General features: G+C 44.4%; 1 protein-coding gene and 1 long non-coding RNA gene across 2 annotated transcripts in view; one reads left to right on the forward strand and one right to left on the reverse strand.

Moving 5' to 3' along the window:
* LOC136643706 (uncharacterized) overlaps nt 1-21,200 on the reverse strand; it is a 34,319-nt gene extending 13,119 nt beyond the window's left edge. The window contains exon 1 of the long non-coding RNA XR_010794045.1: nt 21,055-21,200. This is a non-coding gene — a long non-coding RNA (uncharacterized lncRNA). The remainder of the gene's footprint in view (nt 1-21,054) is intronic.
* A 4,719-nt stretch (nt 21,201-25,919) lies between these two features.
* Nucleotides 25,920-26,295, forward strand: part of ARHGAP31 (Rho GTPase activating protein 31) — a 97,093-nt gene continuing 96,717 nt past the window's right edge. Inside the window, exon 1 of the mRNA XM_066621092.1 lies at nt 25,920-26,019. Within this exon, the coding sequence (XP_066477189.1) occupies nt 25,920-26,019 (100 nt within the window). The remainder of the gene's footprint in view (nt 26,020-26,295) is intronic.

Below are 26,295 nucleotides of genomic sequence, written 5' to 3' on the forward strand. Positions count from 1 at the left end.
TTCCATTGCATGTCTGCAATGTGCTTCTGTACACATGCTTGTCTTCCTGAAATCACAATCCCTGCAGGTTAGGTGCCTACAGAGAGCAAATAAATGATATAAATGAGAGAGCAGTTCTATGATGTTGCACCCCCCCCCATCCGTGTGCATTCATTGAATGCATGGAGGAACCCTCAAATGTCTGAAGAGGGTTAATATAGCTCTGCTAACTTTCACCAACATCTTGGTCTTTACAAAAGTGAAATGGGTTCACCATGAGTGAACGTTTGTTTTGAATGAAGTTAGCACATGAAGTATGGACTTGATGAGTAAGATCACTAGCACTGTGGAGAAAAATAGCATTTTGCAAATCAAATATGACTATCCATTTCTTTTGATGAGCTCTGGAATTCAGAAGTGTGGCCTTTTGGAACTTTGACTTCAATTAATTTACTTTGGCAACCTCAGCCCTGTTTATCTAAATGTCAGTGACTTGAACTGCATTTAATTTGCTTCTGCTACTTCTATGAAATCAAACAGACCTTTTTGTGTTCATTGAAGAGGCATATGTTGCTCTTTAATGGACACCAAAAGAATCCAAATTATTTAAAGAGATGAAGTGCAGCCTGAGCACGGCAGAGAGCACAAAGGTTCGTAACTCAAACTTCATGAATGCCAAAGAATAGATCATGAACTCGTGAATTATGCATATGAGTTACAAAGGCGCATGTAAGAAGAATGGCTTTTAAAATTTAATAAATGATCATATATTAATAGGTAATGAATGACAAAAGGCCTTGCAAACTGTGAGCCTCTCCTCAAATCCGAAGGACCTTTCTATGCCAAATACATAGGAAATACCGAGCCCAAGATATAGCAACCAGAGCAGGGGTGTCAGATGTGTTTCATTCCGAGGGCCAAAGTTTGCATTCATGCTGCTTGCTGAGGGCCGGAAGTGACATCTTTAAGCAGAAAGTGACGTCATTAAGCAGATAATGGCTAGAAAGAAGCACTTCGCTTTTGCATAGAAATTCATTAACTGCAAATGACAGAAGAGAAAATGTGCAAGTCTTGTTCATATTCTCAAGATATGAGAGAACCAATCATCACGCTGGGAGAGCTCAATTATAAAGGGGGCCAGATTTGACCAACGAGCCTTTTGACATGCCGATCAAGAGGCATCACAATCATTTTAATTGAAAAAATCCATTTGCTCTTTTTTAGAGTGGTATTTGCCCAATCCTATCCAATTTTCCAGTGCCGGTGCAGCCGTGCCAATGGGGCGTGCACTGCTTCCTGTTGTGGGGCGGAAGTCACGGAGGCCTCCTAGAGGGAAGGGAATGTTTGTTCCGTTATCTCGAGGCTGCATTGTGGTTGCACCAGTGTTAGAAAGTTGGATAGGATTGGGCCCAGAGTCATTCACTAGAGTTGCAATTCTGAACACACTTACCTGAAAATAAGTCCCATTGACTTACTTTCAGCAGAGTTACTTCTAAGAAGACATGCATTGAATTGTGTTGTAAATTAGGCACAATAATAACTGTTTCTGGATATTCAACGTCTTAGTCTAGACTAGAACCCTTCCAAACAATCCTAGGGCACAATCCTAACCCACTTTCTGGCACCGGCATAAGGGCAATGCAGCTCCGACGTAAGCGAACAAACTTTCCCTTACTTTGAGGAGGGCTCCATGAGTGTCACCCAACTGCAGGATGAAAAAGCACATGTCCCATTGGCACAGCTATGCCAGTGCTGGAAAGTTGGTTAGGATTTGGGCCCTAGATGTATAGCTGGGATCCAAAGTGCCAGTGTAGGTGTACAAAAATACTTGTGTACACTGTTTCCTCCTTAACTGCAGCTTCCTACACTGTGCTAGTCAGTGAGCCTCGATCCAAAAATTATTCCTCTCCAGAAATTTCTGAGCAAGTTGATCACACCAGGCCTAACTGGTGAGTTTCAGCTGTTACCTTGCCCCTCATGATAAGGTTGCCAATCTTCCAGGCCTGGAAATTCCAGGAATCTGCATCAGGTGTCTCCTGTGAGATACAGGAAGCTGGACTAGATGGGCCTTTGGCCTAATGCAATGGGGTTCTTCTTATGTTCTCATGTTCTTGGCTTTTCATTGCATCTGACTTTAATGGTTGGCAATCTTCAGTCTCGAAAGACTATGGTATAAGCCTACAGCACCCAGTATTCCCAGGCAGTCTCCCATCCAAGTACTAACCAGGCCTGACCCTGCTTAGCTTCCCAGATCAGACGAGATCAGGCATGTGCAGTTGCATTCTGAGAAGCGACCGCTGCAGCTGAATTCTTTGGGGGTTCTTGCTGATTCAGAGTTGGGCACGGGGATGTCCAGGGCTGATGAAAAGGGGGAGGGAGGTTTGTTCATAAACTCTTTCCCAGCACTTCCTTTGTTGAATAACACAGCAAGCAAGCAATCCTATGACATAACTAATCCTTCTGCATTCTCTATGCTCCATGCGTAATCCCCACAGTGTTTGTGACCACTAGATGTCAACCTCTGTCCCAGTTTCCCATTGCTCCTCAAGAAACACATTAGGATGTGCCAAGCTGTGATTGCTGCCCTTTCAATGAAAGGGCTGATTTCATTTTTCTCAGCAGAAAATGTTTGACGTGGTTAAACGGTTTTAGTTATGGTTGCCAGGGCCATTTTTGGGCTGGGAAACAGACTTCATCATGTCCCTGCTCTCCCACTCCCCCCCCCCCACCAGCCATTCCCCAATTACTGTCAGGTTCTGTGGCACCCAGTTAACATCTTTTTCCCTTCCAGCAAACTAAGGCATGGAAGAGGCAGGGAAGGTAACACCGACTGCAGCCCACGGCACTTGCTTTAGGTAGAAAAACAGAGAAACTTCTGAGCACTTTCTTGCAAACATCAGAACTAAAACCACAGGGAAACTATCACAGGAGCATTTTAAGCCACATAATGCAGTTTTGACAGCATTTCCAAGCTAATTGGAGTTCGGAGGTGGGAACATTTGACTGCAACAAGCTGACAAAGAAAGTGGGAAGATGGGTGCCCTACACTGCATTTTTCATTTCTTTCTTTCTAGGGAAATCCCTAAGCGTGGCTTGCTTTTAAGGCAGGGTCTGGCAACCTACAGCCTGTGGGCCAGATCTGACCCACCAGGCAAAGATATTCGGCCTGCACAGAGTTTGGCTTGGGAGGAAAAATATTGGTGGCAACCAGAAGGCAGCTGTCCAAAATAAACTTTGCTACAACCAGAAACAGGTCAACCCTGCTGAAAGTGTTCTAGATGGGTATCATTCAATTTGGCTTTAGTTCACTATGAACCGAGTGACCTTTAAAGCCTTAAGTAGCCCCAGACCAGAGTATCTGAATGGCTACTTTCCTCCACCTGAATCTGACCACCCACAGACGTTATCTTCAGAGACCTTCTCTGTGTTCTCATCTGAGGTCAGGCATAGAGGGATGGTGTCAGGGCCAGCCAGGTCAAGTGTTGGCTGAGGATCAACACCCCTCAGAAGACCCATCTGGCTGGCTGGCCCATCTCTTCATCCTTAGTTCTGTTGGCATTGGTAGCCTCATGGGTTTTGCTTCATAGCCCTCAACAATCTGTCCCTGGTAATGCAGGCTTGTGACTAACAGAAAAAGAGACCCATTCCCCCTCCCTCTGCACTCTGAATTAAGAAACTCTTTATCTCGATATGTTTGGCTAAGACCAGACAAGACCTGCTGACTCCTGAGGCAGCATGCCAATGCTGCCCCCCTTACTCAGTGATGTGCCAGGCTTTGCTCCTCCCATTTTCACATGTTCTAGCTCAGCACTCACCACATTTCTTCTTTCTCCCTTCCTCCTTTTCCAACGCAGGGAATGGAAGGATAGGTGGAACAGTGAAGGCAAGTGTGAGCACCCTCCACCAATCCGCTGCTGAAGCCATCGCTTTAGTTGGCCTCATCCATGGATGAGCCAGCCTTGGTTTGTCTGGACTATCACTCTTATCTTTTAGGCATCAGCTGAAGTCCATCCTGTTTTCTCATGCTTTTAAGAATACTTAACCTTTATACAGTTTTAGCAGTTGTTTTTAATGTACTGCTGTCTGTGTCTTTTGGCTTTAGTGCAGTCTTTATTTTTATTTGTTCAGATCTTTTAAGGTAATAAATGTAGAAGTGGAGGTAGTGGTCGTTTTCTTGCTTTGCTTCTATTTCAACTGCGGTCCATTTATGACTGCTGTCTCTGGACACTTAACTGATCAAGATCTGTTCGTGCAAATTGTTGCAGAGGGAGTGAATTTCAAAACACTACAAGGACCAGTAGAAACCATCCAAACAGAGTTACAAACATGTGGCATGTCAGTGGTGGCATGTCAGTGATCTGTCCATGCCCCTGCCAGTTAGTTAGTCAGGGGGTGGGAGGGAGGTGGGGTTGGGGGGAACAGAGTGGGGAGGAGGGCAGATTGAGGCCAGGAAGGGAATGGTATTGGCAGTGCCACTACTGCCACTAATATCTCATCCCCTTTTCTGATCTCCATATGTCAGAAAACCTTCCTATATGGTAATTCTCCATGGAAAACAGTTTTTCCCACAGGACCCATCATAAATTCAGTATGGAACTGGGATCCACTGCCGATCTTGCCTCCCATCTGGGCCCCAATCTGCCTGCCCCTGCCCTGTCACGGCTCAACCCTGCCCCCCCCACCTGCCCTATTTCCCCTACCTCTTGTATCTTTGCAACAACCTTGTGAGATTGCAGTGCCTGCCTAAGCAGGGCAGGCCTTAGGAGCTGCAGGGCAAGATAGTGAGACGAGGCTGTGCAGGATTATATCAAGAACACAGGGCACAAGCCTAACCAGCTCTACTCAGAAGTAAGTCCTATTTTGTTCAATGGGGCTTGCTCTCAGGAAAGTGTGGTTAGGATTGCAGCCTTAGTTTTGATCAGGCGGTTCATTATCGGATTGGGTCCAAGCCCATTCTTGCACAGGCTTTGAAAGGCTGTTGTGACTCCCCAAATAAGGCTTTGTGACCCTCAGTGGGGTCATGATCCACAGACTGAAGAACACTAGATAATGGAAAGGAATATGTTCCATTCACCCAATATGGAGCCTTATGTAAAGAGCGTTAGGAGGAGAGAAGAACTCCTTAGAAGGAAAAGGGACAGAGATAAGGAGAAGGGACATAGGGAGAAGAACCCAGAGGAAGGAAGGAAGGAAATGAAAGTTTTAGGGTGCAGGGAAAGAAGGAGAGTGGGAAAATTAGGGAGTTTTGTGGGGGAAAAGGGAGAAGGATTCTTACGGTTTCAACTGCAGCAAAAGATTGTGGTTGTTTTACTGGGTTCAGTTTATTGTTTTAGCTCTTGTTTTTATTGCTGTTTGTATCATTCATTGTATTTTATTGCATTCATATGTTTTTACTGTAAGCTGAGACATTTGGCCCCAGTGTCACGTGCCCACTGGCATCGCTAGGGGGGTGCGGGGGGTGCGGCCACAGCAGGTAATGCGCTGGGGGGTGACGCACCCTGGGGGAGGATGCGCTAACTTCATGGCTTTCAGAACTACCCCATTGTGCCATACACCGTTGGATGCGGAATTCCCAGCAGAATGCAATGCAAAAAAACAGAATTGAAATCGCTCCTTTAGTTCATAAGTTATAGCCAAAACACCGGAAAGAAAAAATGCATTGAGCCCTATGGAAAGTGAAAGTGAGCCGTATTGAGCGTTTACTCGTGAATAGGTATACTTACCATAGTCCGTCGGAAAGGGCAGGCTGAGACAAATCCAACAACACAAGAATGGTCCCGATCCAATGAATGCAGCCCCCCAAAACAGGAGGAGGTCCCTGCCTCCCTCCCAGCTGCATCTATAGAGCCTGAAACGAAGCCACGTGGCAGTGTTTACTTGTGAGTAGGCAAACTTGCCTTAGTCCAGGCAAGGACTGAGAGGACTCTGGACAGGCTGAGAGGATTCCAAGGATGTCAGAATGGTCCTGATCCAATGAATGCAGCCCCCAAAAACACAAAAAGGAGGAAGTTCCTCCCTCCTAGCTCTATGGAAAGTGAAGCAGCCTCATGGTCATGTTTACTCACGAGTAGGCAGATGAGCCTTGGCTGGTGGTCAGGCCAGCAAAGGGGAATGTGAGGACACCAGAATGCTCCCAATTCGATGGAACTGAAGCTCAACATATGTTCCAGAAGGCAGCCTCCCCCACCCAAAAGGAAAAAAAAAAATGCTTGAATAGTAAGGGGAAAGTTTTCTATTTTGTACTTGCAAAGGCAGGTGGGTCTTTATCTTGATATGCCTAAAATAGAAGAACTTTAAACTGGGCACTGGGGAGGACTGGAAATCTCACTGATCCTTTTTGGGGGGTTGTTATTGCAGGCAGACTACAGAGTAAGCTCCATTGACCACTATGGGACTTACTTCAGAGTAGACATGCATAGGATTGGGCTCACAGGCTGCAGTCCTACGCACACTTTCCTGAGAGTAAGCCCCATTGACCACAATAGGACTTACTTCAGAGTAGATTCACTTGGTAGAACAGGACTGGCTCCCCCTTATTTATTTCTTTTCTTTTAATTTAATTATTTATAATTATTTTAATTTGCTTGATGATGTCACTTCTGGCCATGACATCACTTCCAATGGGTCCTGGAAAGACTGTCATTCTATAAAGTGGGTCCCAGTGCTAAAAGTTTGAGAACTGCTGCAATAAGGTGTTAGTAAGTTGACACAGGGTGTGTGTGTGAGACTCTACAAGTTTTCAAAATCACTAAAATCAGAATTTGGAGGAATAATACCACCATGTTATATATCAATCAATGTGTAATTTCATGCAGAATGCAATGAAACAAACCACATTGAAATATCTGTATTCTAACAAAAGGTACAGCCAAAAAACCAGTGGGCGTGGGGTGATGGCACATCGCCATGCCCACTACCTGGGGCGTTGCCCCGCCCACTGCGTGGAGTGACGTGCAGGCCTCCCACACCAGGTGACGTGAATCCTAGTGGCGCCACTGCAGTGCCGTTTGAGTTCAATCCCTTTTCTTTTCTGTGTTTCAAATTCAGAATTTGCATTTGAATATTGAAACTGACCTGCTTGCAGCTGAAACCTTCTCTCTTTTGCTCTCTAACCTCCAATAGCAAAGGTAAGGCTAATGGAGGAGACCATGGAAGAAAAATAGGCATAGTTTTTAATACTCAGCTTGAAGGTGACTGGACTCTATCCTAACTTATTTTTAGCCCCTGTTTTCTAGTATGCATGAGTGTTTTGCTCAAATGTTTGTTTTTCTCCCATGTCCTCTTATAATATATTTTTGTTGTAAGGCTGTTCTATTGTGCTTTGCACAATGGCTCTAGAAATCCAAGGACAGTTTGAAAATGCTCAAAGCACTGTACCAGGAAGGGGTGAAGACACCATTTCGCAATGTCAAGATGTTTCTGTATACATTGCTCAGCTTTGAAAAGCTTTGAAAAGCAGCCATTTTTCATGACAACACAGACCATAAGTGAGCCCCTCTCTGCGCATGTACCCCACCCATCATGGCTGCTGTAAAGCACTTGGATGTGTTAATAGATACACAGAGCAATCCTAACGTGCAGTGGAAACAGGCAGCCCAGTGGACCTGCGCTGTATCCAGCACAAGTTGCAGGCACTTAGTAGCTCAGCCTGGGGCAAGACGGATCGCTTCCCCTTACCCTGAGGAGAGTCACTGCAGCCCCAATGGGGCTACTTGGATCTGCACCAGCTCCGGAGGTAACACAAATCCAAGCAGCCCGGAGCTGGCCCACGCTGCCTGGGAATGGGGTTAGGATCTGGCATAATAGCTGGATCCTGGCCCTGCCTCCCACTCCCTGCCCGCCCCTGGGACCGCCTGCCGTTCTGCTGCCCCAATTAGCAATGAACACTGAGCAAACCCCCTTACAACAAGCCTGGGAAACAGGCAGGAACGTGTCATCCTGGTTGCCCCCCCCACATGCCACTGTACCCCAAACCCTCCCCCCATAACTTGGTACCAGTAGCTTCAACTGCTACTGGATAGGTAGTTTTTGACTCCTATCCAACTTTCCATCACCTATGCAGCTGCAAGGTAAGGGAACAAATATGTCCTTATCTTGAGGAGGCCTCCATGACTGCCCTCTCACCTCAGGATGCAGCGTATGCTCCATAGGCATGGCTGCACCAGCACCGGAAAGTTGGATAGGATCGGGCCCTTTAGCGATAATATTTAGCATTTGTGTGGTGCTTTCTGAGTGTGCAAAATGCTACACATGCTTTAGTTTGATGCTGGCCTTCCAGCGAGCCCATCCTACAGCTGGGGAACTGAGAAGGAGTGGCTTGCCTAAGGCCATCTAATGGCAGAGGTGAGATTTGAATGAGGGCAATGCTGATTCACAGTTCAGCCTCTTAGCTGTGACGTGACCCAATTTCTCCAAATCAGCCCAACTCAGCTTACAGTAAAAAAGACAAAAAACATACGAATGCAATAAAATATAATGAATGATAAAACAGCAATAAAAATAAGAGATAAAATGACAAATCAAATCCAGTAAAACCAGAAGTTAAGACATAAATTGAAAACAGACAGTAAGAGACAAATAACAAAGAGCCCAATACCAGCAGCAGCCATTCAAAGCATGTGAGAAGAGAACGGACATAGAAAGGACGTTGCTTGGTCTCTAAAAGATAAAAATGGCACAAGGCAGGATGTCTGGGAAGGGAATGCCATAGCTTGGGCAACACCATCAAAGGAGCCCCAACCCTAGTCACCATCCTGTCTTGCCTCCAAAGTGGGCACACCTGGAAAGGATCTTAATAGGGGAGTGATTTATCTTGGTATTTGTTGATCAGTTCTGCAGTTGGAGTGATACAAGCAGTTGTTGTTTTGTGCTCAGTTCTACTCACGGTTCACATAATACATTACTTTTCTATCCTATGGGGGGGGGATGGAGGAGGGTTCATAAGGAGAACTACAGCACAATCATGTGCATGTCTACTCAGAAATAAGTTCCATTGTGTTCAGTGGGACTTACTCCCAGGTATGTGCATATAGGCTTGTAGCCCTTGTGTAGCACCAAGGCTAGAAGTTCAGGAGCTTTTGAGCGCCATGTTTGAAGCTTCCCAGCACAACCTTGGCCATTCGCCCAGCCACCAAACAGGGGGTCTTAAAAATGCTGGTGATCTACAGCATTTGGGGCTGCATTTTCCTTTATCACTTAAGAACATAAGAACAGCCCCACTGGATCAGGCCATAGGCCCATCTAGTCCAGCTTCCTGTATCTCACAGTGGCCCACCAAATGCCCCAGGGAGCACACCAGATAACAAGAGACCTCATCCTGGTGCCCTCCCTTGCATCTGGCATTCTGACATAACCCATTTCTAAAATCTTGTGATCTAGTCAGGGATTTCTAAAATCTTGTGATCTAGTCAGGGATAATATTGAGCATGACATTTCAATCACTTTTCTACATCAGGGGTTGCAAAAGGCTGTTGGAGTCTGGAAGCTGACAACTGCACCATCAAGAAAGCTGGCCCCATTCCAAGCAATTCTTTCAGGTCTCATTGTTCAGTAGGAAACAAACAAGGGGAACAGCACTGGGTGGGCACATATGAGGGACTAAAAATAGGCAGGGAGCTTCAGGGAGCCAAGCTTCTTGACGGTCACTTCCTCCACAGATAAAACACCCACTGCCTTTTGGAAAAGGAAGACCAGGAGCAGACTCCACCAGTTGCTTGTGGCTCAGACCACGTTAAAACCCAGCGCCTTTGCACCCAGCATGGCTATCCACAGTGATTTGCCATAGATCACAGCAAAAATAGCACATGACACAGCTGGGCTTGTAGTACTTTTGAGGCAACAATTGCTGTGACTGAAAACCCCTGATAGAAAAGGGCTGCTGTTTGAATGTTTACATGTTTCAAGCTTGCAAGCAAGAATTTGCATGGAACAAAACTGGTAGATATTGGTGGGAAAAGGTGATCTGGGCATCCATATTAAGCAGCATTATAAAGCAGAAGACCCTTCTCCCTGAAGCGACCCACCAACCCCAGCTAGATTGCTGCTGAGAATAAAAGAGGAGGAGAAGCAGAAAAAGGTTTCAAAGAAAAAAAAATATTTGTTACGGCTTACAAGCAGGCACAACATGGTTGGCTGTACAGGTCCTAATTTCTGGAACAGGGAATCCTAAAGCTATTCCCTTTGCATGGGTGTGGGGGAGCTCATGGCATAGTGGACTCCATGTGGGTGGTCCGGGGTTTGCCTGCTTGGAGGATCATGAGATAGAGAAGAGGGGGGAGGAAGGAAGCCAGGTAGAGAGATACCCCCACAGTTCAAAAAGGGCAAAGTAAAGATCCAATGGCCCAATGCTATCCAACTCTCCAGCACTAATACAGCCATGCCAACAGGGCATGCACTGCATTCTTTTTTGTTATCACAAAAAAAAAATAGGTTGTTGGCATCCTTCAGTCTCAGAAGACTATGGTGTCACGCTCTGAATGGTGGTTCTGGAACAGAGTGTCCTCTCCAGTGTGTGAAGCCTGGGTAAAGCGGGTATGGAGGATAGGCTATTACCCATGCAGCAAATCCCCCCTCTCCACGTCGCTGAAATGGTCCAATGGAAAGGCAGAGGCCAATACGGTTGGTTCCAGCGACGTCGCAGGAGTTGCCAGAACGTGACTGTGTTCAGCCATGAACTGCCTCAGGGACTCCGGCTCCTGATTTTGCCTCGAGGTTGACTCCTGAAGCCTTTCCCATAACTGGATGTAGCCACAAGGCAGTGGAGGTTTGGGATCAGAGTTTTCCTTCTCTCAGATGAGCTGCCTTCCCAGGCTGACGAGTCCCATCTACCCGGTGGCTGTTTAGTCGCCTCTTAGAACAAGTACAGCCAAACTGAGGGCCTATTCTTATCCCCAGCCCCCCCCGGGGGGGGGAAATAACACCTCTACTAATAAGGAGTATAATGCTACCATACCTTTGAGTAAATTAGCCACTGCGCCGCCCCCCCCCCCCAGCAGCACAGATGTAGCCATGCCAAAACTGCATCCAGTGATGGGGGGTAATTCTGGTGCAAATGGGAGGGAAGTACAAACATTTATATTTACCTCCATATGAGCTCTGGGGCTGCCTATGGGTCTCTTTGGACATATGCTACCTCTTTCGGTGGTGTATATCTGAGGAGGGAAAAGGGGTAGGGAGATTTAAAATGGAAACAATAAGATCCGGTATATGCCATTGTCATAGGATCCAACCCCTTGTACCACCTTGGGAGGGGGCCCAAGTTTCCTTCCCCCTCCCCACCCAGTTATGCCCCAGTCCTCCCTTTCCCCACCCATCTCCACCACTGATTTACCATGTTCAGCATGCATGATGGTGTCCAGCAGAGAAGCTTGCAAAATGGCCATCGATGGAGCACTGTCCTTGCCATCAGTGGCCATTCAATGATGGCAGAAGAGTCTTATACTGGCATAAACCCTTCCTTCTGAAGGGTTTACATTCTGTTATTGTCTTATATTTTCTCAGCCGATAACTGCACACACATTGTTGGGCAAAGCTATCATGGAATCATCTCTCTTTTAGTGCAGGAGTTTATTACAAAAATATTTCAGTTCCACCTACCAGCTGGTGGAACTTGTATGCATGTGAATGCATGAAAATCACCCCGGAGACGCTTTCAGAGAGCCCAGCTGGAGTAGTAGTTAAGATTCACTGAAGTCAACAGAACTATTCATGAATACATTTCCATAATTGTATCTTTACTGGATATCAAACATCACTTCCCAAATAGTTTGCCCTGCGCTGACTAGAAGATCTCATTACTGAAGGCATCAATTCCACAGGCGTTGTATGTGGCACTGTGAGCATCTCTTTCAGGGAGCACAACTTCCCAGCAGCCAACTTTCCTCAAAAAGTGTTGAGATAAATGTGAGAAGTCATTCCTTCAGATGAATTCAAGTTAGTAGTCTTCTGCAGACATTTTTATCCATATGTTCACTTAAGACTGGGAGAAGGGAAGTGTGCTGGCTGGCCATACCCCTTATGACGTCTATGTTCTCCCTGTCCATGTCCCTCAAACTTCCCCACATTCCCTATATTTTTCTGCAAAGGCAAGCAGGGGCAGGGGGAGTTTCTCTCTGTGACTGGGAACTCTGACTGGCCAGCATGGCTTAATCACAGGGTGGAATTCCCTCCACATTCAGTGGTTTGCCTCAGCAGGCAAGAACTAAACATGGGGGCATTTGGAAGCATGAACAGGGAGTGCATTGATGTGATGCATGACTTGCTAGCATGCTCCCACTCCCCCTCTCCATGTGTTTAATCAACGTGGGGATAATAATGTATGAAGAGGCCTAATATCTCCACCAAAACTGCAAACATGTTAAAATCAAATACGGAGAAGAGCTGATTTAAAAATTTTTGGCCAATAATGGTGTCACCACCCATGAGCATCACCCCGTGCGGCCTGCAACCCCTTCTGCAACTCCCTAGCGGTGCCAGTGGTCTGAGTTGATCATCTTGGCCTGAAAGATGGGTTAGCCTGGATAGTTGGCAATTATCAAGGTATAGAACAATCTGTGAAATTATTAGCCATAACAGCTTATAACAGGTGGCCATTGCGACTTGTTCTGAGCTGTCGTAGAGTCATTTTTTACTTGAGTCTGAGTCATTATGAGAAATGAGTTGCGGTGCAAATCAGGCGCAGCAAAAAAAAAAAGTAAAAGCTAGTTGGTACTCAAGTCAATTCAAGTCATGAGTCATTGGCACTGAGTCACAAGTTTTTTTGCAACTCAATTTGAGTCTTTTTGAGTCAACTTCCCATCCCTGGACAAGGTTGGACAAGGTCACGACAAGGTTGAATGCCTTTTTTTGTGATGACACCATGACTATGGAACCAACTTCTAGAAGACCCGAGGACAATTTCCTTCTCTGTATGGTTTCCAGCAAAGTTTAAAAGCATATTTATTTTGCTTGGCTTTTGAGGAGGGATGACTTCTCTAGTGACACCTTTTCTAATTATTGTGTATAGATTTTGCTGTGTGGCTTTTATTCTTTTATCCTTGCTGTATTAGATGTTTGTATCTGTTCCATGTATCATTGTTAATTGTTTTAATTGTATTTTATTACTGTTATTTTATATGTTTCATGTTTTTATTACAATAATTGTACACCACTCAGAGCATTGGAAAAGCGGTTTATAAACTTAAAAAAACACCCTTGTAACTTATTGGGGGAATGTGTTCATGGATGTGACTTGGCATGATCCCTGGACTCCTTGGGCATAGACTGCCACACTAGATCTGGCATACTTCTTGGGCATTAGAAATGGGCTATGTCAGATGCAAGGGAGGGCACCAGGATGCAGGTCTCTTGTTATCTGGTGTGCTCCCTGGGGCGTTTGGTGGGCCGCTGTGAGATACAGGAAGCTGGACTAGATGGGCCTATGGCCTGATCCAGTGGGGCTGTTCTTATGTTCTTATGGCATAGGCTGGAGTGGGGTGGGGGAGGACACAACTGTGAAAACCTTCACAGTACAAATTTCTGCAGACTGAGAGTAAGAGCTCAGTTGCTGATCTGAGTGGATGAAGAGTACAATACTTTCAACAGTCTGCCCAAGTTCTTGCTGCTTTCGTTCTGTAACCTTTCTGATGCCACACTGGCTGGGGGAATCCCTTCTTAGAGAAGATGGCTCAGGACCAAACCTCACATTTTGTTGCATGCATCATTGAGAGCTGTAGAGAACCCTGGCATCATTTCTTTTTAAACAAAAAGGAGCCACAGTGGCTACTGATTCAGATGAAGCCTGCAGTGTGTATGTAAGGGGCTTTAACCCTTTCCCCCCACACCTTTGTTCTGCTGGAAATCACTGCTGCTATTTTCCCCCTTCCTAGAGACTAGAGAGAAATTGCAAAATGGATTCTGTTCCAGAAATGTGGATACAGAAAATCTTGAATACATAGAGATTACTTGTTATGGAGCGACAGCAACTGAGTTGGTCCTCGCAGATTCAAGCCAGTCTGGAGACTCTTTCCCAACAGATAGATGTGTGTAAGGAACAATTGGAAGATGTGAAGAAACAAGCAGAAGATAAACAAGGGAGTGAAAAAGCGGACAAGGAAGAAAATCAACAGGATGAAGAAGAGGCGCTGATGCAGATCAAGAAAGATAAGATGGACAGAGTAACAGGAGCGCACAAATCACAAAATTTGTTGGAACAAGAAGGAGAAAATATATCCCAGTTAACTGGAAGAATGAACACACCCTTTATAAGAAAGTGTGGATCTATCAGATTCTGTTATAAATTATTAAAGATATTTCAGGAGAAAAAATGGAAAGAAAGAAAAAGAACCCTAGGGGTAATCTGAGGGCTAAAGAAAATTGGAGGCTTTATTCAGCTAATAAAAATGGCCCAAATTTATTTGAAGAAAAAAAAAGAATACGTATGAAATTGATAAATATGAATTAGAATGCATTCAAAAAATATAACTTGAAATGTAAACATGTGGAAGAATTGTTTTATATGTGGTTATTACGTCAAAGAAAAAAAGTGTAATTAGATTGGAGAATTAGATTGGAGTTGATATAGCTGAGGTGATAATTTTGGTAATTAGATTATTTTGTTTTAATATTAATGAGCAATTGAAGTTAGTTTATGTTTGGTAGAAAGTGAATACTTAGAAAATATAGCATAGGGCATTAGGGAAAGTTTATTGTATATTATATAAATAAATGGATAAATTAATAAGAGGTAGAAATAGATGAGTAAGTAGATTAGGAGATATAGTATGATTAATTAGTAATGGTATATGATATTTAGCACTCTTAAATGTATGTTATATGTTTGTATGTCTGTGTCTGTTAATAAAAAAAAATAAAAAAGAAGAAATCCTCACCAGAAAAAAAAGAAAAGAAAATATATTCTGCAGCTGAGTCCAGGCACAAATTAAGCTCCACTTGTGTAATTATCATGTCTTTTAGCAGTTCAGGTACAGCTTGGTATATGGTATAAGTATTCTATTGAAGAAATTGCAGTAGTACTTCAGCTCTGTTTGCGCTCTGGTAATCAGCAGAAGTTCTTCACCCCACACTTGAAGTCATTCCAGAAAGAGTGGAGGGAGAGAAATAGTTTTGCCTGGAGGAGTCAGGAATACAATTTGAATGCAGGGGTGGGGGATTCACTTTCTGTGATCATGATGCTGGGCTTTGATAAGAGAAGGAAGCTTCTTTCAAGAGGGAGGAATAGATTCAGATATATTCTGCAAGACAGCCAGTCAGTGGCGTCACTAGAGTTCGCGTCACCCGGTGCAGGAGGCCAGCGTGTCACCCCCATGCAGTGGGCGGGGCAACACTCCAGGTGGTGGGCGTGGTAATCTACCATTGCCCCGCCCCCACTGGTTTCTTGGCTCTACCTTTTGATAGAATAAAGATATTTCAACGCAGTTTGTTTCATTGCTTCATTCTGCATTCATTCATTGTTTCATTCTGTATGAAATTACACATTGATTGATATATAACATGATGGTATTATTCTTACAAACTGTGATTTTAGTGATTTTGGTCATTAGTGGTGTCACCTACCCCCAGGGTGTCAACTTACTAACATCTTATTGGAGCAGTTCTCAAACTTTTAGCTCTGGGACCCACTTTTTAGAATGACAATCTTTTTAGAATGACAGAACCCATCACAAAGCAAATTAAAATAAATAGTTATAAATAATTGAAGTAAAACAAATAATTAAATAAGGGGAAGCCAGCCCTGTTCCACAAGTGAATTTTCTATGTAGCCTGCCTGCAATAACACCCCCCCAAAAGAATCAGTAAGATTTTCACCCCTACCCAGTACCCAGTTCAATGTAAGTTTCTATATTTCAAGCATATCACTATCGGGACCCACCTGGCTTTACAAGTCTGAGAGCCCAAGCCTATCCCTGTCTACTCAGAAGTCCCATTATAGTCAGTGGGGATTACTCCCAGGAAAGTGGATAGAATTGCAGCTTAAAACAGAAAAAGGTTCACCTTACCCTGTCAAGCCTGTTTCATTCTTTTTATGGGGGGGGGGCTGCCTTCTGGAGCATTTGTTGAGTTCCAGTTGCATCAAATCAGGACCATTCTGGTGGCCTCACATTTCCCTTTCCCTGACCTGCCCAGGAGCAAAGGTGCGTTTGCTTACTCATGAGTAAACACGACCATGTGGCTTAGTTTTGCTTTCCATAGGGCTTAATACTTTCGCCAGCTTGGAGGGAGGGACCTCCTTCTCGGGTGTTTTTTTTTGGGCTACATTCATTGGATCAGGACCATTCTGGTGTTGTTGGATTCCTCTCAGCCTGCCCTTTCTGGTGGACTAAGGCAAGTTTGCCTACTCACGCGTAAACATGCAATACGGCTTGGTTTCACTTTCCATAGGGCTCCATGCATTTTTGTTCTCCGGTGTTTTGGCCATAACTTTTGATAGAAAGGAGATATTTCACTCTGGTTTTTTGCATTGCATTCTGCTGGAAATTCCACATCCGATGGTGTATAACATGATGGGGTTACTCCTAACCACCACGATTTTAGCGCTTCACCTCCCCAGTACATGTCACCCCCCCAATGCATGTCACCCGGTGCGGCCTGTACCCCCCAAACCCCCTAGCAACGCCACTGCAGCCAGTAACACACGTCTCTGGGCAAGATGGGAATAGTTCCATTCTGTGGGACTTCATAGCTTGGCCTTCACCATTCTGTACTCACACCAAGTCCATGCATCTAGCATTGTGGGTGGATTGGAATGTCAGGATCAGCAAAAATTAGAAGTGAGGCTACTTACTATGTATTTAGTATATTTTTTTATCTCACTCTTCCTCCAAGGACCTTAGTACAGTATAAAAGTTTCTTCCTCCTATTTTATTCTCACAACATCTTGGTGGGGTAGATTAGGCTTAGAGAGAGGATGAGTGTCATTGCCAAATAGGGATTGAGCCTGGCACACTCTGGTTTTAGTCCAACATTCTAATCTAAACCCTGCACCACAATAGGATTACCACTTTTTAAACTAATCCTTCTCCAGTGCTATAAAAAAGCAGGGCCTGCCACAGTTATTCCTGTGGCAGGTAAATTAATCTGCTGAGTTTCTGTGAGGAAGGTTCAAGACCAGGGGTAGTCAGGTGAAACTGAACTGATTACCTTTCCTAGCTAGCAGCAATTGCTCTGCACTTCTTCTTGCTTGGGTGCATAAACCCCCAACCCAGATAATGCTAGAACCAGCTTGCTGCCCCACTCCACATCTAGGCTTCAATCTAAGTGACTTGCTATGAGCCCAATATTACTGAGATCTTCTTTCTCCAGTAGTTCTGCCTCCTTATCTTAAGAGGCCACTGTGGAGAATACAACTGGAAGAGGCTTCCAGTGAAAGCTGATGGTTCTAGTTGGGCAAGGTATGAGTGGGGAGCTTGTTGTGAAGTTGTAGGGGGAGGTGATTATCTCCCACTGGTTGTTTATTTTAATCTGTTTGATCTCTGCTTGCAGGTGTATAAGGGTCTTCTGGGCCCAGCCAGCCTGAGGACTTTGCTTTCTGCAATTGTTTCTTCAGTCTTTAGACTGGTATTTTTATTCCAAAATCCTTAGATTCCAAGTTCTTAAATAAATCCAGTTTGCTTAGACAAAATGGCACCCAAAGCAAAATACCTCACAAAGGTGTGTTCAAGCTCAGTGCGTCTGCGATCCTGGAACAGAAGCCTTGTAATGTTGTTAGCAGTTCATGGGGAAGCCCCTTTTCTATTCCCTCTCCATTAAGCCTTCCCTTGCTGTACTCCAGTGGTTCTCACACATTTAGCACCGGGACCCACTTTTTAGAATAAGAATTCATCAGGACCCACCGGAATGGATGCCATGGCCAGAAGTGACATCATCAAGCAGGAAAATTTTTAACAGTCCTAGGCTGCAGTCCTACTCACACTTACCCAGTAGTAAGTCCCATTTACTAGCATTGTTTAAAGATAGTAGCTTGTTAAAAGGACAGGTCTGTAACATTTCCCCAAATGCAATCACATACCATGGTAGCATCACGTTTAATATATTAAAAATAAAATATTGAAATGAATGGGGACCCACCTGAAATGGGCTCACTACCCACTTAGTGGGTCCCGACCCACAGTTTGAGAAACACTGCTGTATTGTATAGCTCAACTGGGTCTGGTCCCAGGATATTTAGTGTAAAATGGGGGGGGGGAATAGTAAATAGTTTCCGTTCTCTTCTCCCTTCTCCTGTCACTGTCTTGTATTTTCCCCTGACACTTTCGGCATTCTGTGTGCCTGAACCATAGGCGTAACTGATAGGCTTGTGCAGCCGGGCTGACTTCTGGTTCCTTTAGATTATTATTTTTCTTTTCTTTTTTTCCCCCAGGGGTGCAGGAAGGAGAGAGAAATCTAGAATTTTTACATACTTGTGACTAGAATGACCCCTTCCCCCACCAAACAAAAGGTAGCAGTAAGGACAGGAGTTTCCCCTTCCCAGGCAGTGAGATGAGTTATAGTATGTTCTTATCTCTATGCCCTCCACATTCCATACTGTCCTGGAAACTCCAGGGGCCATTTTGGGTATTTAAAGAAAAATGCTTTTAAGAAAAAAAATTTACAGACTTTTATACTTCTGCAAATTCTTCGAATTTGTCAGGACCACTTCCTTATTTTGGGGTGACCCTGTTTTGCTTCCAGAACCAATAGGCCTGAGTTGGCTATTAGTATGATGACAATGTTTGAACTGGCTGTGAACAGTTGCATAGAAAACATCATTGTGTTTCAGCTCTGTCAAAAATCACAGCTTGTCTTTGGAATAAAACTGGGAGGTTAAAACAAATAAGAGGAATGATCTCAGCCTAGTGATTTTCACCACGGGACTAAATACAGTTCCCCTAATGAAGCAGAACAAGGTGAAAGGAAATTAACTGAGATGGGAAGAGTAGCTTTTATAAATGCCTTCAGAGGCCTATTTAAAAATAGGTATGCTGTTTAAAAATCTTTGTCTGTGCTACTTTGGACCATGAAAATAGTGTCCATTCAAAAATATTCTTTAAGCATTTGTATTTAGATCACTATGCTAGCTATAAATCTATTATGTCTCATTGTTTATCAGTCTCATAGTTATGCAGAATATACACACAACACACTTGAAATGTGAGGAGGCTCTGTACAGTAAGAGGAATGTATGGGATAAATTTAAAAAATGGGGAAGATGAGAGTGACTAAAGTGCTGGGTTGGGTGTGGGGAATCAGTCAACAAACTGATAGTGCAACCCTAGCCATACCTACTCAGAAGTAAGTCTCATTGTGTTCAATGGGGCTTACTCTCAGGAAAGTGCATATAGAGTTGCAGCTGCTGGTTGCAGCCCAATCCTAAACTGTGCCTGGTGCAGTGGGGTCACATGGCATCCATCATATCCAGCACAGCTTTGGAGCAGGCTGGAGGTCTCCTCAGCATAAGCCCAGCATTATTTTTCTTTTCAGGATCACTTACCAAAGGGTAGTTGACATCATGAAAAAAACCATGAAGGAATTAGTTTGGAATAAGCAATAAGGTACAAGTCAGGTGAGTGGAATTTGAAGCACTACCAGAGTTTTGGGGTGGAGGGGGGGAAGATGCCACAGATTTTTTTTTTCTTCAAATGGCACCAGTTCCTGTTCTTAAAAACAAGCTCTCATTTTGTCAGGTCACAAATTTAAAAAGCCAATTTTCTACCCACATTATATTCAGGGTGGTGCATCCACTAGTTCCACCCCCAGCCACAACATTGCCTGGAGGACTGTGGCTACAGCAACTGTTACCCTGCACATCCCTGATCTTGGAAGCTAAGCAGGGTCAGGCTTGGTTAGTACTTGGATGGGAGACCACCTGGGAATACTGGGTGCTGTAGGCCTATACCATAGTCTTTCGAGACTGAAGGTTGCTGACCATTTGTGGCTCATGAGTAAACAGGAAACTGAATAATGGGGTTGGGGTGGAGGAGGAAGAGGACATTAGGAGAGAGGTTGGAAGAGGGAACTTCTACCAGTGTGTCAGGATCTAACAATGAATTGTCTGTGTCGGGAAAACAGCCCTTGCAGTAGAGCCGTATTTAGGGAAGTTCCTCTTGGGCATTCTCTTTTGGCTTCCCTTTTGTATCAGAAATCCCTTTAGCAGATAGGTGGAGAATGAAGGCCAAATTACACATGATGATATAAGTGCGTAGATTGAACCTATGTGCCTGTTTTATTGTGTATTCAACTAGCTGGAGAGGGGAATCTACTGGAACTGCAGCTTGGTTGTGGGACTTTAGCTTGATGTTGATTGCTGTTTCCCCTGGATGGAAGTTCCCATTGGTACCCCAGTGCCCTTAGCTATTACAGTATTTGCATCTGAAAAAAAGCCTAAGTATGGAGGGCCAAGCTATGCTTGCAATTTATATTATAGTTTGGTCCTTAACCCATTTTTGCCCAGCCCACAGGGGTACACGTTTGTTCCCTGTTGCATATATGCAACTTTGGGCAGAAAATTCGTAAGCGAAGATGTGTTTGAGTTCTATGAAGTAATAGAAGTGCTATAGGAAAGAGTCGCTGCCCCCAAATAAGCCTCGAAGTATTCCTGCTCCAAAAAGAAAAGGCATGAGTTCTTGCACAGACCCGCTTTCTCTTACCAGATTATGTGAGCGGCTGTGCCACTAGAGCAGTTCGTAGCCACAGTGGGAACAGATTCATTCTTGCAGACCGAGACTTGCGGATTAGATATTGGGCAAGAGATAGTTCCAGTTTCCCAGGCTAGCAGGCTACCACAGCTTATGCCTGTACGATAAATCCTACCTCGCTGCACAGCAGTACTACAGCTTATGGTGGCTATTGCTACAGTAGAAGGTGCTGATCTCCAAACTGAGCACATTTAAAAATGGCAAGAATGTGACTCAAGTATAATTGTCCTTTGTGAGGAAGGGAAGGCCCAAGCTTTATGAGAACCCTTTGTAGCCAGAAGAGAGGCGGTGACTCATACTTTCTTCCTTCTCTGTAGCTCCTGGTTCTATAGGAAGTCACAGAGCCTTTTCCACCTTGGCACCCCCTTTTTTATTTGCAGCTTTCAAGCCACACCCTACTTCCTACCTTCCATGCCTTGTCCATGAGCAGATGCCCATTCCCTAGGAGCTGTTGTTCATACTGATGCTTTCTTGGTAGCTTCATTCCCAGGTCAGCTAGTCTTCTTCTTCTGGTACCCCTGCTCCTGTGTCTCAGGGCTTTAGCAGGGTTGCGATCCCCCTCCCCGCTGCTATAAACACACAACACACAAGGGGTCATTTAATTTAACTCATTGGCTGAAAATGACACCACAGTCAGTCTGACAGTTTTTGGCTGGGTTAACAATAGATTTAAAAAACAGAGATCTAAAAATAACATTCAATTAGCACAAGGCTGCCCTTCTCCATCCTACTCCAACTGCATGCACTGTTTTATCTTGAAAGAGTTGTGTAGCAGCACTACAGTCATTGTTTCTCTGTGTTGTTGTTACTGCTTCTCTGAAAGGCGTCATCACACAGGGCACTTTGATGCGGCTGAACAAATAATAGTACAGTGTTGTGTTATGTTGAAAATCTGGCTCAGGCCTGGCTCCATGATTGATGCAGAAAAGCCATTATTATTTATGAGATAATTTGGCCTTTGATAAAGATACCTGATCAGAAAGACTCAATCATACAGGCATCTGACATTTCCTCATAAAGGAGTACTGTACATGGCTTGCCTTAGGCTTATTTTATACATTTGTATTTCACCTTTCAATCACAATTTTGTAGTATCTGAAAAGACTCCATGAGTTGAGCATGGTAGGCTGGCTTGAAAGATGAAAGCCCTGAAATCAGACATAATTCCGATCATTAGCTTGATTCTCAGAGGCAGGCAACTCTGTTTGGTTAGTGCTGATGCAAAACAGTTACGGAGCACAATTCTAGAATGTAATTATATCAGAAACTGGAGTTACAATGCAATTGTATCCATATCTACCCAGAATTAATAACTACTCGGATGTATCCATAGCTACTCTGTGGGGCTTACTCCTGGAAAAGCATTTGTAGGATTTCAGCCTTCAAGTAGCAGTGGATGAGCACCCTGTGTCAATATGTCAGCACAAGCCTATACATGACTAATTAGAAGTAAGTTCTGTTGTGTTCAGTGAGGCTTACTCACCGGAAAGTGTATAGGATTGCAGCCTGTGTCACTCAGCATGGTCTTGGGATGGAGGAGGGGGAAAGAGAAACTTTACAAAATTGTCCACTTTTGGGTGCGCTAGTCATTGCTAATTTCAACCATTCATTGTCAGAAGGGGCTAGGGCAGTGTTTCTCAATGTTTGTCCCCCGCTGTACCACATTGCATAGTCCATCTATTGGAAGTACCACTGGAAGATGTCATTGCCAGTTACGTCCAGATTGGGAGGCCAGACACAATGCAACAAACACTGGTAAGAGGCTCAGGGCAAATGGGAGGCTTTTTTGAGTGTGCAAAAGCACATGCTGAAGCTCTGCACACTGAGTTGAGCCTCCTGCTGCTGCTTGTCACACTGCTTTGCTGGTCTCACTGCCAGGCAGTGGAGGTCTGGAGATCCCATGCATCCCACGCATAATACTGAACACCACCTCAAGTATCACCGGTGGTGCAAGTACCACTGGTTGAGAAACACTGGGCCTAGGCATCTCTTTCTGGAAGAAAGGAGGTAAAAAAGGAGGAAGATTATTTGTTTATTGATCACAGATCTATTCTTTGAAGAACTCTCTTGTTCATGTTTGTCTCCTTTTACCCGTACAACAACACTGTGATGTAGGTTATGTTACGTACTGTATATAGTTTTCGGAAGCCTGAAGTGTGGCATTTCTTCAGGAGCAAACAAAATTTGGTCCCTCAAAGCCCAAAAAGCAGTGTTGTGCTCAAACTCAAGAACATGGTGGGTATGAGGGCAGATTTGTATATGTCTCTAACATGCCATAGTTTTCCCCCCAGTATTGTGGGGTGGTTTTTTGTTGTTGTTTTTTTTAGCAGCATGGTATGCTAAAATGTGTAACTACGGTTATTCTTGGTGGCCGTGCACTTTACATTTGAACCTCTCTCATGTGCCAGAGAGCATCTCTCAGAGAGTAAAACTGACCTGATGTACACATGGAACAGAATGAGGAGGTTGAATGCAAAGGTGGTAGAATGAGTGGATACTAGTTTTGAATGGGGCGAAGGGAATGCTATTTTGGAATCTTCCCCAGAGTTAAAAAAACAACAACAAAACATACTGCAAATAGAAAACTAACACATCAGATGGAAAAGTTCTATTCTGGCCTTTTGCCTGCTGTATTAGGTTTCCATTTCCAGGGAGTTTGTAACACAGGGGAGCATTCAAATGTGATCATGCACCTGGAATTTGAAGTGGTACTGTCCATTCTTCCAGTTCAGCATTCTATCACCTCATTCTGCTGCATGCAGAGGCCTCTGCATACTATCTAAATGCCTGTACAAAGCTAACTTTAAGTAGAGCCAACCAAAATAGGTTGCCCACAAGTGCAGCATTTTGGATTAGCTTCAAGATTCCTTAGTTTGTCAGGAGGCAGCCGTTCTGTGTGTGTGTGTGTGTGTGTGTGTGTGTGTGTGTGTGTGTGGAGTGGGAAGATGGATCAGCCGTTCCTACAAAAGCAAGTCGCTGTCTGGCTCCAATCATTCTTTTTTTTTTTTTTAAGCATGAAGAAATATCTCTTAGGACTTCTTTGTCTGAATCAGACATCTGACCCTTTTGAAGCTTGTTCCTCATCTGTTACAGTACATGAGTCTTCCCTGTTGCTTCACCATCTCATATACAGTGAAAACATTGTATGTCATAAGTCTCGCAAAGCCACATGATGGCCCAACTTCGCCGTCTCTTAAGGAGTTCAGAATGACTACAGGCCCCAGACATTTTTTTTTGCAAAAATGTCTAGTAAAGAGTTGACCAAGGGCAATGATGGCAACTGTTCTTAGAAAGCCAGAATTAAATTTTGCTTCTGAACCTTAGTAGTAATAATAATGTAGCCTATTTAGTCTGAGATGTGGCTGACAGTCATGTTATCGCTGACTTTGGAGGAATGATTAACGCGAAAAGGAAATGTCTCTGAGGAGTCATACCATGACTGCTTGTTGGAGGAGTCAGATCTAGTTGTAAATTGGGAATGTGGTACATGATTCTTTTTCATTAATGGTTGTTGAGTGTCTTTTGGATGAGTTTTTCAGTATTTGGTGACTTGGTGGCTTTAACAAGGGAAGCAACCTTGATTTTAATTTGTAAAGAAAGGCAGGGTAGGAATTAATCCCGCAGGAAATAAACAGATTTGGAAGATGGGCTTGTTGCCTTCAGTGCCCCCAACTGTGAAATGAAGGCAATGATGTGCATCCCATCTTACCAACAGCCTCATCATCCTTCAGAACAGAAGTTACAGAAAAAGAAAACACCCAGTGTTTCAATAATCAGTAGTCTTTAGAAGAGTGAAAAGAGATCTGCACAATAATTTTCCACCTTTTTAAATAGTGGGTGGATTTTCTTCTTCTTCTTGCTAACAGATTCAGTTTTACTCTGCAGTTAAGCTGAGGAGGGGGGCGGCCTGTGGGCTGATTCCACCATGCAGACGCAGGACCCTGCAGCATCTGTTTCTGGTCTGCAGGAGCTGTGTTTGTGTGCCTGTTTGGAGGTGGGGGTGGGCAGTGGACGGAGGGCTCTTCCTTCCTTAACCTTCCCTGACTTGATCCGCAGCTCTATGTACTTGCCAGATTGGCTTTTGCACGTAACTCTGTTTAGGGGATAGAGAGCACTCTGTTTAAAGCCTGAAAGAAAGAAGCATTTGGGCTGGGAGGTGTCGTGGCAAAGGAATCAATAAACAGAGTTGGGCATTTATTGAAACCAGTTATGCTCCTTCCTCCTCCCCCAGCCCCTCCCTGGGCCTTTTTTAGAGCTGACCATTTGTGGAACAGGAAACGTCAGAGCTCTGAGCTGCTGCGGGCCCCTACTCAGTGGAATGATTTCCTTTCAGGCTGTCCCGTTATCTTTTAGCTGGCAGGACGTCCCCCTCCTTCTCCCTCCTGAAACCCCTTTCTCTGCCTCTCCCCCACCCATACTACTCTCAAATGCATGCACAGACAGACATACACACACAACGCACGCACACACATCCACACTTTACTGCCAAAAAAAGTCCATCCTCCCCCCCCCCTCCGGCTAACTTCCTTCCAACATTTCCTGAGCTGGATAATCCCAGGATTTGTAAAAACAGGGGAAAGGGGAGAGCAAGCAAGAGTGTACTGATGTAGGAGACCCATTCCTCATTCTCCTAACTTTGCCCGAAGGTTGCAAAAAAAAAAAAAAAAAAGTGGGCTTGATTTAAAAAGTTGTGGCATGCAGACCTGCCAAGGTTCTTTTTCTCTGTCACTTTGTATTTTTTTTTTCTCTCTCCTTTTACAAGTTCATGGAAGAAAGGATTTGGAGTGTCTGCTTTCTGTTTCCTGAAGGACCCAGTGAGATCCAGCTTTATTTCTTTGAATTAGCGGCTTGATTTGGCTTTGGAGGTTCCTGGGACCCAACGGCAAGAAAAAGTAAGCGCCTCTGCTAACATCTGCCCTCAGCTGCCAGTCTCACTGGAGCCACTGGTTCATCATCATCCATCTCCCTCTAAGGATAATCCTTCTGAACTTGGGCTATGATCTCTCTGCTGCTGCCTGCTGGAGATCTCTGTATTGTCCTGACCTCTCCCTCCTGCAACAGCAGCAGCCACAGCAGCTCAACATCTGGTGGGGATTAATGTGGATACATCCAGCTGGAAGTTCTTCTGGACTTTCAATGCCGTTGACCGGAAACGGGACACAGGCAACTCGGGTCTGAGGAGCAAGGGGAAGCTTTGCACTTGTCCCGTGCAAAACGAGGGGGGTGGGGGGGAAAGGAAGGAGGGGGCGAACCTCTTTTTGGAACTAACTCATGAAGAACAAGGGAGGAAAGCCGAAACTCAAGAGGAAAGGAGCCACGAACATATTTGGCTGTGATCTGACGGAATATCTGGAGACCTCTGGGCAAGATGGTAATAAAAATGTCCTCTTTTTTATATTTTTATTTTTGTCTAGAGAGGGGTTGATTAAGGTTCAATGAAAGTCCTCCTTTATTTGCTCTACAGTTAGAAAACAGGATTCTGTTATCTGGTGTGAATAGACCCTGTTGTCCTGTTCATCAGGAGTGAACAAACAGCTTGCTTAGTTTAAGTGAAATGTTTTGCTGTGGGGCAGAGATAGGAGGATGTATATATGACATCTAACTTCCTATCCATACAGAAGGGATGAGTAATACTTCTAACACCCTG

This window comes from Tiliqua scincoides, chromosome 3 (assembly GCF_035046505.1).
Source record: "Tiliqua scincoides isolate rTilSci1 chromosome 3, rTilSci1.hap2, whole genome shotgun sequence".
NCBI lineage: Eukaryota > Metazoa > Chordata > Lepidosauria > Squamata > Scincidae > Tiliqua > Tiliqua scincoides.